The 14,897-nt window shown below is 24.3% G+C and overlaps 2 protein-coding genes across 2 annotated transcripts; one reads left to right on the top strand and one right to left on the bottom strand.

The window, feature by feature from the left end:
- Positions 1–1,137: 1,137 nt before the first annotated feature.
- On the bottom strand, positions 1,138–7,243 carry LOC127279623 (E3 ubiquitin-protein ligase RNF169-like). Its single transcript, XM_051302083.1, has 4 exons — positions 6,657–7,243; positions 5,021–5,809; positions 2,904–3,035; positions 1,138–2,423 (listed from the first exon to the last, which is right to left on the bottom strand). The coding sequence occupies exons 1-4, from the start codon at positions 7,006–7,008 to the stop codon at positions 1,222–1,224; spliced, it is 2,475 nt and encodes an 824-aa protein (XP_051158040.1). The 5' UTR covers positions 7,009–7,243; the 3' UTR covers positions 1,138–1,221.
- A 416-nt stretch (positions 7,244–7,659) lies between these two features.
- Positions 7,660–13,802, top strand: LOC127279607 (26S proteasome regulatory subunit 7). Its single transcript, XM_051302052.1, has 6 exons — positions 7,660–7,852; positions 7,960–7,997; positions 10,352–10,834; positions 10,915–11,079; positions 12,910–13,076; positions 13,306–13,802. The coding sequence occupies exons 1-6, from the start codon at positions 7,780–7,782 to the stop codon at positions 13,682–13,684; spliced, it is 1,305 nt and encodes a 434-aa protein (XP_051158009.1). The 5' UTR covers positions 7,660–7,779; the 3' UTR covers positions 13,685–13,802.
- The last annotated feature ends 1,095 nt before the right edge of the window (positions 13,803–14,897 follow it).

Raw genomic sequence — 14,897 nt, forward strand, 5'->3', positions numbered from 1 at the left:
CGCAAAATTCTCTAGAATATCGCTTAGTAAATAAAAATCAGCAATCATATTATTAAAATCAGATGAAATATAAGATTGTTTAACCAAAAAATTGAAGATAATGACAAAATATGAAATTATACAATAATTTAATTGAAATCTATTTTTTTTTCTCTATTTTTTCAAAATATATTATAAAAATTATTTCATAAACAGAAAAAAAAATTTATTTAATACAAATACTCGATTACTTGACTAATATCAAATAAATATTTACTTGAACCAAATAAATTTTATTTTAATTAAATAAATTTTATTTGAACCAATAATTTCTGTATTTGAAACAAATATTATCTCAAATAATAATTATATGATACAAATAAATATGTATTTGATATTAGTTAAGTAATCGAATATTTAAATCAAATAAACTTTTTTTTCAATTTATTTTCTAAATAATGTTTTTCGTTTGATATTATTTTTAGACATTGAATCACCTTTTATCAAAAACTTAAAATTTGTTGGAAAAAAATAATTTTTATACTTAATAATTAAAATTGTACAAATTAGGTATTTTACCTTTAAACTATAGCTGTCGATGTCTGGAGGGACAAAAAAATCAATTTTTCGATTTTACTATTTTTAAAAATAATTTTCAATTTCGTTAATTGCAGAAAAGTTATTCTCTTTAATAATATTATTTAAATTGTAAAATAAGGATTTTAATTAAGAAATTTAATAACAAAATAGAAAAATAAAATTTAAAGCTTCTTTTTAAGATACATAATTTGAATAGTTTTTAAATAAATAAAAGAAAATTAATGTTGAATCACTTAAAACACTTATTGTCATAAATTACGATTTTGTATATATTTTTAAATAAATAAATAATAATAAAAAGCAGAAGCAGTTAAATATATAAAATCATTGTTCCTCCAGAGATCATATGACGTTACAAATAACCCGAAAAAAAATTACGCTACTCACTTCTTGCATAATCGTATCATAAATTTTTTTAAAATTTCTATTGGTATTCAAAAATAGCGAAACGATATATTTTCCATGAAAAAAAAAAAAATTGATTCGAATTGGATATATTCGCACATCTCTAATTATTAAATGGGAAATAAAATTCTGTTAGTAACAAGTCTTTAGGAATATCCAAAGTAATATATTTATTAATGAATTAATATATATATTTATATATTTATTAAATATAAAATGATTGCAGTGATACGTATCTTATTTCAATGCACGTGGCTGAGGCCTTTTGCGTTGACTTCTACTGCTTGATGTAGTTTGATTTAATTGTTTGTTGATGTGCGAGTTTGTAGTTCTACGCTCTCTTTTGCCTAATCCTAGATTAAGATCCTCAGTATTGTTGTTTCCAATTTCAAGAGCTCTCCTCGAATTTCTAGTACGACCAGCCATGTTTTCCCATTCGTTAAATTGAGCCTGCAATCTTTCAGCCATTTCTCGATCCTCTTGTTCTTGACGAAGAAGCATTTCTATTCGTTTTTGCTCGTCAATAATTTCATCGTCAGTTGCTTTTTCTGTATTGCTATTATTTTGCTTTTCACTATTGTCTACAGTGTTAAAATCATCATTCACTTCCACCTCTTCTTCATCATCATCATCTTTTGCTTTTTCTTCTATTGGAGATTTTGTTTTTCGTCTTCTACCTCTTCTTTTATTTGCAATAGGTACCTCCCTCGTCAATTCTGGAGGTTGATTTCTTATTTTTGAATTTGAATTTTTTATTATTTCTGTTTCCTTTATTAATTTTGGAGCACCTTTTCTGGGACGTTTTCGTTTTGGTAATTCTTCATCGCCATCAGAAAATTCATCAAAACTTTCTGAACTTTCAGTGATGTATTTAATGGCAGTGGAACGTTTTCTTAGACTTCGTCTTACAAAATCATCAGTGTTATTATTATAACGTTTATCAATATTTGTTTTTCGCTTTTTAATTCTTTCGGCAATATTTTCAATTGGTATCTCCTCATTGGAATTATCTTTTTGTGACTCATTTGAAGCTGCTTCCGAAATATCGGATTTTGTTGAATTGATCGATTGGCTATCTATTATATCTGAATCGCTAAATGAATCATCAGAATTATTGCACCTATTCTTTTTTCGTTTATTCTTTCTCAATGTGCCATTTTTCACTGGACTATCATAAATTTTCTTCATTTTATCACAACTATCACTTTCTTCGAGATTTAATTTTTTACTAATCTTTGTACCATTAATTATTTTCTTTATGTTTTTATTCGTATCAAACGACATTTCAGATGGGAGATCTAGCGAATCAGAGACTTGTGGTTTTACCAAAGTACCAGAAATTGTCACTATTTGCACTGGTGCTGCAACTGGTTTTATTATTGATTCCAAATTTTCAATCTTACTCGGCATTGAACTGGATTTGGAATCTTTTATTTTTCCTATAAAGAAAGTTTTTTTTTTTTTAGTAAAATATCATATTTTTAAACATAAAAATAGTCAAAAATAACTTTTAAAAAATTGTTGCAATTTTCTTCAATTTTTTTTTCAATACTGATTTATGGAAATTATTCTAATTCTAAATAATTGGCGAAATTTTCAAAATGAAGTCAAAAACTTTTCAATTTTAGTGAAATATTTTTTTTAATAAAATTTTTTTTTTATATTTCTTCTAATGTTTATTGATCAATTATAAAAAAAATTTATTTTTTTAATTTTTTTTTTTAATAAATATTTTTTTTTAATAATTTTTCATCTTGTAAAAAAATTTGTTTTCTAATTGTTGATCATAAACGTTGAAGACTTCAGTATTTTTTTGTCTATAATTAGAAAGTGAAATTTTAAAAATATAACAATATGCGATAATAGAATGACTCATATGATAAATTATAAAAAAGAAAAAGGTAATAATAACAACTGACCTTTAAAAGCACTCCAAGAGCAACTAGGTATTCTTTTGAAGCTTGAAAGTGAAGGAGTTTTTGGCACAAAATTAGAAACCCTTTTTAAAATAGGTACAACTCTTATCAATTTTGTATCAATTTGTCGACCATCTGAAAAAAGAAAATTTTTATATAATTATTTTTTCAACTCAACACATAATTTCTGAAACTTTTTAATTTTTATGTCCCTTTGAAATATTTTGATAATTTTAAGAACTTTATTTTGTTTAGAGGGGAAAAATTAAGAAAAAAATAATTTTTAAAAATTTTACAATTTTTTTTTTTATAGAAATTGTATTTTTTGAACAATTTCATTATTTTTATGAACAAAATAAATTGATTTATGTTTTATATAAAAAAAAAAAAAAAAAAAATGTTCTGATAATTCAAACCTTTTAAGGTATAATATTACAAAATTCTTGACTTTTTCAACAATTTTAAAAACAAGAATTGTTGGAAAATTTTAGTTTTTAATTCAAAACTGTTAATTTCTTTTACAAAAATATAAATATTTCTTTTATGCTTTTAATATTAAATTTATCGTTTAAATATTTTATTAGAAAATAAATAATTTAGAAATTAATTTTTAAAAAATATGACTTAAGTCATGGAAAAAAAATTTTTAATTGTCTAATGGTAAAAAATTATTTTAAAAAACTTTTTATTATAGAATATATAATTTTAGTTTCCAAAAATATAACAAAAACAATCGACACCTCTAAATAATTTAAAATTTACTCTTAATACTTTAAAATTCAACTTCTTTCATAATTTTTGTTATTTTTCATCAGCATTTTTTTTTATAGATTTTTTTTGTGGTTCTGAACAATCAATCATATAGGTTTTTAAAATTTTCAATTTTTTAAAAAAATACAAATTCCAAAATACTTTTTTTCAAATTTCAATAATTTAGATTAAAATTAGACCCTAATTAATGTCAGAAAAAAATAGACAAAGTAAATTTTGAAAGCTTAAAATTTCACTAGTCGAATATTTCAGAATTGAACTGTAATTGTATGACAAATTTTCAAAATTTTTTTTAAGTAGGACAAATTTCTAAAAAAAATTCTTAAAGAAGCATTTTTATAATTTTTTGAAATCTGATTTAAGAAACTTATTGAAAGATTTACAATTTAGATGTTTGTAATTAATTGAACATCAAGTGATTTTTAATTTAAAATTTTTGATGATTTCACTAAAAAATTTATTAGAAATTGCAGACAAAAATACAATAATTTGAAAACTTTTTAAGTTAAAAATAGTTTTAGATAGTTGAATTTTCGAAGAATATGATAAAAATCATTAAAAATAATTGAAAAAAAAATTATTATTTATTATTTTTTTTTTTTAAATAATGAAATTTCAGGAGTTATAATTGAAATTATTAAATTTCAAAAAATTTTAGATGGAAAATTTTAGAAATAATTAAATTTTAGAAGCTTTTAAATTGAAATTTTCGGAAATAATTAAATTTCAAAAGATTGTGTTCAATTTCAGACAATAATTATAATAAAAATTTTTTTTAGTTATTTCTGTTGATGAAGAATTTATTAGAAATCACATAAAAAAATTCAATTCCAAAAGTTTTTAATTGAAAAATGCTTTCAGATAATTGAATTTTCGAAGAATATTAAAAAAATCATTAAAAAATAATTGAAATATTTGCAAATAATTAAATTTCAAGGGATTTTGAATTAAAAATTTTTGGTAATTTTATTTGCTAATTTTTCTTTAAATTATAAACAATTGCTAAATTTCATAAAAATTTTAATTAAAAAATAGTTTAGGATAATTAAATTTGTGAAGAATTTCATTAAAATTATTAAAAATAATTAATTTAATAAAGAATTTTTGTTAAAAATTTGTTAAATATTTGAAATTTCGAAAATCTGAAGAAAATCTGCATTGTTATCTTTAAAAAAACCTAATTTGTTTAAATTTTTTTTTTAAAAATGTTTAAAAAGTCGAAAAAGTCTCATTTTTTTAAAAAATAAGTCAAAAAAAATCGTATTTTTAAAAAAAATTCGTAATTTTCAGATTATTTTCAGTCCATTTAATATTGAGAATAAAATTTGCTAAAAATATTGAACAATTACCTCGAGTAGTTCTCAATGCCGTACGTGGCATTGCTTTAATCGGTTTAAAATGATGAATTTCTTGATTAATACTATCATGACTGCCAGCACTTTCGGCGCTTCCAATTCTTGAATCATCAGTGACTGTGGTTACACAAATTTCAACTTCAACATTTTTCTTTTTTGAATTTAAAACATCATTTGGAACATGCAATTCCTCTTTGCTTTGTAATCCATAAATTTTTGAACAACTTGGCTCCAAATTGAAATTATAACCACTTGGTTGAATGAATTTTGTCACTTGATTTTTAAATAATCTTGTAACTGTATCTTGCACTGGTAGAGTTTTATAAGATCCCAATTTATCAACGGCATCTTTACACTGGTTCAAGCCGGTAGACTTAATACTGGAAGCGTAACTCTCTGCTCGTATTTTTGATATCAAGGCAATATTTGTTTTTTGTGAATGCATAGCTGATTTGAACTTGGTAATTATTGGTTCATCGCAATTGTAATTATTTTGTGTTTTTGTTTTTTGAACAGTTTTTGATAATGGTTCAGTCTTCATTTTTGCATCAAACTTGGTACGAATTTCTTTCTTCGCCAAGGTTTTCGCCAATAATTCATCTTGAGCCAATTGGGCTAATTGTTGTTGTTCTTCAGCTTGAATTTTTCGAATTAATGCTTCGCTTGCAATTGTTTCTGCTTGTTGTTTACGACGTTTTTCCTCTTCTTCAAGTTGAAGTTGAGTTTCATACTCTTTTCTAATTTCACCCGCTGCACTGAGAATTTTCGTTCTCGCTGCGTAGCCTGTAAAAAAAATAAATTCAATTATAGTTCTTTTTTTCTTCTAAATATTTTATTAATTTAATAAACTGTAACGATCAATGATTTTTGAATGAATTTTTTTTTAGAAATTTTCCATATTTCCTCTGTTTATAGATCAGTAAATTATAAAAAAAAAAAATTTATAATATTCCGTTTTAAAAATTTTGCCTTTCTGAATGTTTAAATGAACGAAAAATTTATTTACTACTTTTTTAAACTTCAAATTTTATTATTAAATATTGCTTTTAAATTTTTCATTGCCGTAGTAAAAAAAATTTATAGAACAAAAAAATGATTTCGTTCATTTTAATATTCAGAAATTTAGGCAAATTTTAAAAAAATGTGTTTTCTAATCATTAACGAACTTCGTATTTTCTATGCTATTAAAATTTTTCCTTTGGCAAAATTTTTGCGTTTTTCGATTAACAAAAAAAAAATAATTTCTAGTCAAATTTTATTTTTCAAAAATATTTTTTGTTAACTTCACCGACGTTAAAAAAAAATTAAATTATTTCTTATTGAAATATTTTGTAATAAAATTGAAAATTAAAAAAAGTAACAAAGAAACGTTGGTTGATGTAAACGTTTAGAACTTTAGAGACTAAATATAAAAATAATCTTGAGATTGTTATAAAATAGAAGAGAAAATTATAATAAAAAAAAAAAGAGACGCAACATTATTGCTGATAACAATTTACAAGCGTATATAAAAGAAACAAGGAATACCGGAAAAAAAGTAAAACATGAAAAGGTTAAAAAAAAACGCAAAAAGAATCGCAACGAAAGTGAGTAGGTTATGTTTATTTATTATAAAGAAAGACGCTCTCACCAGAGTCCAGGTCGATATCCGTATCCTCGCCGTTTCTTCTGCCTTCAACTTCTTTTGGAAATTTGGTTCGAATTATCTCCCAAAGTCTGATATTAACCAATGTATTAGATTTGCTATTTGTTCGTAACCAAGAGCCAACTCGAGTTCTGCAAAGAGGGCAATTTAGGTTGTTGTGTTGAATCGTTCCATTTAAACATGATAAACAAAGATTATGTTCACAAGGGAGGGTCACTGGTTCAATAAGAATTGCTCTGCACACTGGGCACAATAAATCTCGTAAATTTGCATAGGAAGAACTTCGGCATAACGAAGGATCGAATAATTTTGACGTTCTTTTTAAACACGTCGCCATCTTACTTATTCGGATGCATTATAAGCATAAACAACTTACACTTTTCGATGGACGGATTTTATAATTATACAAAATGCAAAGATAAAATTTTTGTATACAGAGTAATAGTAAACGCGGTTTCACTTTTTTTTTCTTTATATAAACTAAAAAAACAAATAATAGTCAACCGCGATTATTTTTGACGTCAAACTATGTAGTTATTTTCTATCTAATGTTATATGCATTGTAGATGCAGAGAGGAGAAAAAAATAATTTACGTCGATAAAGTAAATATCTGCCCTTTACATATACGATTACACTCTTTAGAAAGTTAAATTTAGGGGGCGCTGTCAAAACGCGCGCACATTTGAAATTTTTTTTAAAATAAATTATTTTATTTTAAAAAAAGCAATAAATTATAATAAAATAAAAAATGAACAAAGCAATTAAAGAGCTTTTATTGTTTCTGTTTTTAAGATTAACTGTCAGTAAAATTAAAAAAGAATTTTGAAAAAAATATAAAAATTAAATTTAATTAAATATATTAATTTTTTTTAATCAAATTAAACATTTTAACTAGTTTATAGATTATTTTCAAAAATAAATAATAAAAACAAATAAAATTTTTTTTTTAAAATGCAGTTCCCTTTCTATGTTGATTTATATAGTCTTAGTTCAAATTTTTCGCTTGTAATCGGTCGTGGCGTATATAACCTTAAAATCATAAATATTAAATTCCTTTCAGAAACTATAAGTTTTTAGTGTTTATTTCAGTTTTAATTAAACTTCAATATGCCGGATCATTTAGGAGATGATATGAGGAAAGTCAAATCTGAGGAGGATAAAGAGGAAAAAGATATAAAACGTATGTATTAAAATTTTTTGAGTTGAATGAACATTAGTAATGTCCTTCTGTCATTTTAGTCTCTATATACTTCTACTTTTTCATTTAAAAATTTTTCTTTGTTTCAGCTCTTGACGAAGGAGATATCGCTCTACTGAAAACATACGTGAGTTTTTCTTTTAATTAATTTTTATTGTAAAATTCATTGCATTTAAAATTTCGATTGAATTATTTCTTTTCTATACACTTTTACTCCAATTTGTGTTGTTTACTTCTTTTTCATACTATCAATTTACAACTAACTTTTCATATAATATTTTCATAATTTTTAGTTAAATTATCTTTTCGAATTTTAATTATTTAATAATTTACAAATACAGGGCTGTGAAAAGTCATGATTTTTTTTTGAAAAATCAAAATAATACGATTTTTTTATTTACAAAAAATTTATTTTTACTAACGTAAAATTTTTGAAAAGTTGATTTTTAAGCAGTTTGTTTTTTAATAAATATTTCAGCAATAAATTTAATTATACAAGCAGCAGGAAATATATTTTTTTTTATCAAAGAAAATACGAAGCTAAAGTACGCAACGTTTATGATAAACGATTTTTAAAGAAACAATTTTTTAAAATGAAAAATTCTATAATTTTTTGCCTAAAAAATATTTTTTTATAATTTGTTGATTAATGAAAAAAAAGAAATATTATTTAGTTAAAAAAATATAGAATTTTTCATTTAAAAAATTTTTTTTTTTTTAAAATCGTTTATCATAAACGTTGCGTACTTCAGCTTCGTATAAGAAAATAACATTTTTGAACTGAAATTTAAAACTGTCCCAAGAATTCATGTTTTTTAAAATTGTTAGTTTTTAAAAATTCAATAATTCTGTAATAAATTTTGAATAACTATAAATTTTTTAAAAAATATCTTAGAACTTATATAAAAATTTTAAACAAGTGCCAATTTTTCCAAAAAGTACAATTTATAGAAAATAAAAAAAAATTTAATTCAAAATCACTTGAAATTTAATTATTTGCAAAAATTTCAATTATTTTTAATGATTTTTATAATATTCTTTGAAAATTCAATTATCTGATAGCATTTTTCAATTAAAAACTTTTGGAATTCAATTTTTTAATGTGATTCCTAATAAATTTTTCATCAACAGAAATCACTAAAAATTTCTCCTATTATAATTATTGTCTGAAATTTAACACAATCATTTGAAATTCAATTATTTCTAAAAAATTCAATTTAAAAGCTTCTAAAATTCAATTATTTCTAAAATTTTACATCTAAAATTTTTTGAAATTTAATAATTTAATTTAATAATTTAATAATAATAATAAATAATAAATTTAATAATTTCAATTATAACTCTCCTAAAATTCAATATTATTTTTAATGATTTTTATAATATTTTTTGAAAATTCAAATAACTATAACTATTTTTCACTTAAAAAGTTTTCAAATTATTGTATTTTTCTCTTCAATTTACAATAAATTTTTTAGTAACAAAAATCATCAAAAAATTTAAATTAAAAATCACTTGAAGTTCAATTAATTTCAAAAATCTTAATTGTAAATCTTTGAAAATTTAATTACTTTTAAAAAAATGTTATATCTAAAATTATTTGATAAATTATTTTTAGTTTTGTAAAATTTAATTATTGTCTGAAAATTAACAAAATCTTTTGAAATTTAATTATTTCCAAAAATTTCAATTTTAACTCTTCCAAAATTATTATTTAAAAAAAATTTATTTAAAAATCTATAAAACTTGATTAAGTATTGTCTGACATTTTTTTTGACCATCAAAACTTAAAACTATGACAAAATTTCAAAATTCGAATAAATTGCTTAAATCAGATTTCAAAAAAATTATAAAAATGGAACTTTAAGAATTTTTTTTAGAAATTTGTCCTATATTTAAATAAAATTTTGAAAATTTGTCTTACAATTAGTTTTATTCTGAAATATTAGAAATAAATTTTCTTGATAATATTTTTATATAATTATTTTCATTACAGAATTAATAAAATGAATTTAATATCTAATAATATTAGTTATTTAAAGTAAAATATTGATTAATCAATTAAATTTTGTTAAAATAAAAAAATCCTCGTTTTCAACTTTTTTTTGTGCTTTAAAGTCGATCCGAGGCTTGATAATGGGATATGGTTTCAGGTTCGGAAAAAAATGTAAAAAAGTGTTTGATTGGTTTAAAAAAAAAATTATACATTTTTCATGATTTTTTTCTATGAAAATTATTATTTTTTGTTTAAAAGAAAAAAATTCAAACGTTTCTCGATCAACAATTTTTAAAAAATAATTATTGTAAGCAAAAAATTAATTATTATTTTTCAAATGAAAAATATATATTTTTTTTTGCAATTATTGATCAAAAACATTGTGAACTTCATCAACATTTAATTAGACAATAAAATTTAAATATCCCGTTAATAATTAATAAATAAACAAATTGTTGAAAAAAATTTTTTTTTATTTTTCTCATCAGGGTCAAGGACAATATACAAAGAGTATAAAAAATGTTGAAGAAGACATTCAAACGGTAATAAAGAGGGTAAATGAATTGACTGGAATTAAGGAATCCGATACTGGTCTTGCACCACCAGCATTATGGGATCTTGCCGCTGACAAGCAAACATTACAAAATGAACAACCATTGCAAGTGGCTCGTTGTACAAAAATTATCAATGCCGATACAGATGATCCCAAATATATTATTAATGTAAAGCAATTTGCTAAATTTGTTGTTGATTTGGCAGATTCTGTTGCGCCAACAGATATTGAAGAGGGTATGAGAGTTGGTGTAGATCGTAATAAATATCAAATTCACATACCACTTCCACCAAAAATTGATCCAACTGTGACAATGATGCAAGTGGAGGAAAAACCCGACGTTACTTACAGTGATGTTGGTGGTTGTAAGGAACAAATAGAAAAATTACGAGAAGTCGTCGAGACACCTTTACTTCATGTAATTTTTATTTTTTTAATTGTTTTTTTTTTATTTTCACTTTTTTATATTTAAATTAATTAATTTTTAATTCTTTTTAGCCTGAGAAATTCGTAAATCTAGGAATTGAACCACCAAAAGGTGTTCTTCTCTTTGGACCACCGGGTACGGGAAAAACACTTTGCGCACGTGCTGTTGCAAATCGAACCGATGCTTGCTTTATTCGTGTCATTGGTTCTGAATTAGTTCAAAAATATGTTGGCGAGGTAAATATTTTTAATTCAAATTTTTAAATTAAATGATTTTCAGGACTTCATGGTCATGGGCCGAAAACCTTATAATTTTATACCATTGAGACTTTTAACCGTTAAGGCTTATAACTGTTGAGATTTGAGACTATTGAGATAATCGAGACTTGGTACCATTAAAAGTTGAAAATGTTGAGATAATTGAGACTTAATGCCTTAACACTATTGAGATTGTTAAAATATTTGAGAGTTGAGACAGTTGAGACTTGAGACTATTGAGACATGATACCTTAAGACTATTGAGACTTGAGACCGTTGAGACTTGAGTTCCGACAGTTGAGACTTGAGACTATTGAGACTTGAGTTTCGACAGTTGAGACTTGAGACTATTGAGACTTGATACCTTAAGACTATTGAGACTTAAGACTGTTGAGACTTGATACCTTAAGACCATTGAGACTTGAGTTGCGACAGTTGAGACTATTGAGACTTAAGACTGTTGAGACTTTATACCTTAAGACTATTGAGACTTGAGACCGTTGAGACTTGATACCATTGAGACTTGAATTGCGACAGTTGAGACTTAAGACTGTTGAGACTTGATAGCTTAAAACTATTATGACTTGAGACCGTTGAGACTTGAGTTGCGACAGTTGAGACTTAAGACTGTTGAGACTTGATAGCTTAAGACTATTGAGACTTGAGACCGTTGAAACTTGATACCATTGAGACTTGAGTTGCGACAGTTGAGACTTAAGACTGTTGAGACTTGATAGCTTAAGACTATTGAGACTTGAGACTGTTGAAACTTGATACCGTTGAGACTTGAGTTGCGACAGTTAAGACTTGAGACTATTGAGACTTAATACTGTTGAGACTTGATACCTTAAGACTATTGAGACTTAATACCATTGAGACTTGAGTTGCGACAGTTGAAGACTTGAGACTATTGTGACCTTAGTTGCGACAGTTGAGACTATTGAGACCTTAGTTGCGACAGTTGAGACTTGAGACTATTGAGACCTTAGTTGCGACAGTTGAGACTATTGATACTTAAGACTGTTGAGACTTGAGTTGCGACAGTTGAGACTTGAGACTATTGAGATCTTAGTTGAGACTTGAGACTATTGAGACTTTAGTTGCGACAGTTGAGACTTGAGACTATTGAGACTTAAGACTATTGAGACTTGAGACCGTTGGGACTTGATACCATTGAGACTTGAGTTGCGACAGTTTAGACTTGAGACTATTGAGATATTTGTGACTTGCGACCGTTAAATGATTAATTGAGACTGTTGAAATAATTTAGACTTAATACCATTAAAACTTGAGACCGTTTGAGATTTTATACCTTATGATTATTGAGACTTGAGACTTAATACCATTAAAACTTGAGACTGTTAAGATATTTGAAACTTGATACTATTGAGACTAGTGAGACTTGAGTAACGACAGTTGAGACTTGAGACTCTTGAGATATTTGAAACTTTTATTATTGAGACTTGAGACAGTTGTGACTTGATTCCATAGAAACTTGAGACAGTTGAGACTTGATACCTTAAGACTATTGAGACTTGAGACTTTTTAAATATTTGAAATTTGATACCATTGAGACTATTGAGACTTGAAATCGTTAAGATTTTGGACAATTGAGTCTTGATATCATTGAGAATTAAAATGGTTGAAACTTTTGAGACTCCATAACATTCAGACTTGAGACGTAACACTTAAGGCTTAACCATTATAATTTGGATATAATATCTCAACCTTAAGCATAAGACTTAATACTTAAACAAAACCTGTTAATTGATTTTTTTTTTTAATCTAAATATTAATTATTTATTTCAGGGAGCTAGAATGGTTAGAGAGCTTTTCGAAATGGCTCGTAGTAAAAAAGCGTGTCTTATTTTCTTTGACGAAATCGATGCTATTGGTGGTGCTCGTTTCGATGACGGTGCAGGTGGAGATAATGAAGTCCAACGAACCATGTTGGAACTTATCAATCAATTGGATGGGTATGGAAATTTTTTTTTCTTTTCAAATTAAGAAGAAATAATTTTTACTTATATTTTCAAATAAAATTATAAAGACTGAAAATTAAAAATATATTTTAAGATTCCTATGATTGAATTGTTCAAATTTTCAAAAAATGGTTATTATATAATATAGGTAACTAGTGATAGTTAGCTAATAAATGAATAATAAAATGTTTATTAACTATTTGAATTATTTTTCTTTTTCTAGCTTTGATCCAAGGGGTAACATTAAAGTATTGATGGCAACTAATAGACCAGACACGTTAGATCCTGCTTTGATGCGTCCTGGACGTTTAGACAGAAAAGTAGAATTTGGACTTCCAGATCTTGAAGGACGAACGCACATTTTTAAAATTCACGCTCGTTCAATGAGTGTTGAAAGAGATATAAGATTTGAATTATTAGCACGTTTATGTCCAAATAGCACTGGTGCGGAAATTCGTTCCGTTTGTACGGAAGCTGGGATGTTTGCAATTCGAGCTCGTCGTAAAGTCGCTACAGAGAAAGACTTCCTCGAAGCCGTCAACAAAGTTATTAAGTCCTATGCTAAATTCTCCGCTACACCCAAGTACATGACTTACAACTAAACTTCTCATTAAAACAACAAACTACTTTGTACTGGTTCAAATTTTTCTTAAAAATAAGTTTTGCATTAACTCAATATTCGTTAATAATAAATAAAAAAAAAATCGTATAAAAATAGAATTAATTGTAATTTGTTTTTTTAATTTTAAGTAATTAAAAAAAATTTAATTTTTTTAATGAAACTGTAATCTTTTGAAATTTTTGTTAATTTAGGATGTCAATTTATTTTTCGACTTTATTAAAAATATAAAAATAATGCTGTGTCATGGATAATTTAGAAAAAAATTTATTTAATAACAACGAAAATTTCAATAGATTAAAATTTCAGTGATTCCTCTCCTTAAAATTATGTTTGATAAATTCAGATTGTACAACTTTTTTCGACTTATGTTACAAAATAAAATTAAAAATTAATTAATTTATTAAATTAAAAACAAAATACCTAGATGACTTTTTTTTTAGTATAAACTGTATCTCTTTTAAAATTGAATTATTTTAAACATTTGATTCTAAAAAGTCTTTGCGAAATTAATTATTTTCAATAATTTTAATGAAATTCTTTAAAAATTAGAAATTCTCTAAATTTTATCTATTGCCTAAAATTCATAAAATTTACAAATTAAAAATCTCCTTGAAATTTTATTACAATTTTAAAAATCTGAAATTTTCTTTAACATTTATCAATTGTTTCAATTCAAATAATTTTTATGATATTGTTCTAACATTAAATTATTTAAAACCTTTTATTTAGGTTAAAAATTCTACTGTTTTCTACAAATGATCTTATTTTTAAAAAATGACTGAAATTTTTTTATACCAAAATTTTGTATTTAAAAAATTCTAATTTTACCAAATATTAATTTAGCAGAATTTTCATTTAACAGAATTTTAAATTATTCGAATTTTTAAATGACAGAATTTTCAATTTCACCAAATCTGCATTTTTCCAAATTTCCATTTATCCGAAACTTCAAATTCGTACAAATAAAAATTTGGTCAAATTAACATTGGGTGAATTTTAATTTCTGTAATTTAAAAATTCGAATCACTTAAAATTATGTTGAATGCGAATTCTGCTAAATTAATATTTGCGGTTAAATTAGAATTTTTCAAATAAAAAGTTGAATAAAGAAAAATTTTGTGAAAAAAAATTTCTGCAAAATTAAAAATTCGGTATCTACAAATTTTATTAAGTAAAAATTCGTATAAAATGAA

This window comes from Leptopilina boulardi, unplaced genomic scaffold (genome assembly GCF_019393585.1).
Source record: "Leptopilina boulardi isolate dan_hultmark-lab unplaced genomic scaffold, ZJU_Lbou_2.1 LbouV2_221, whole genome shotgun sequence".
NCBI classification, from domain to species: Eukaryota; Metazoa; Arthropoda; class Insecta; order Hymenoptera; family Figitidae; genus Leptopilina; species Leptopilina boulardi.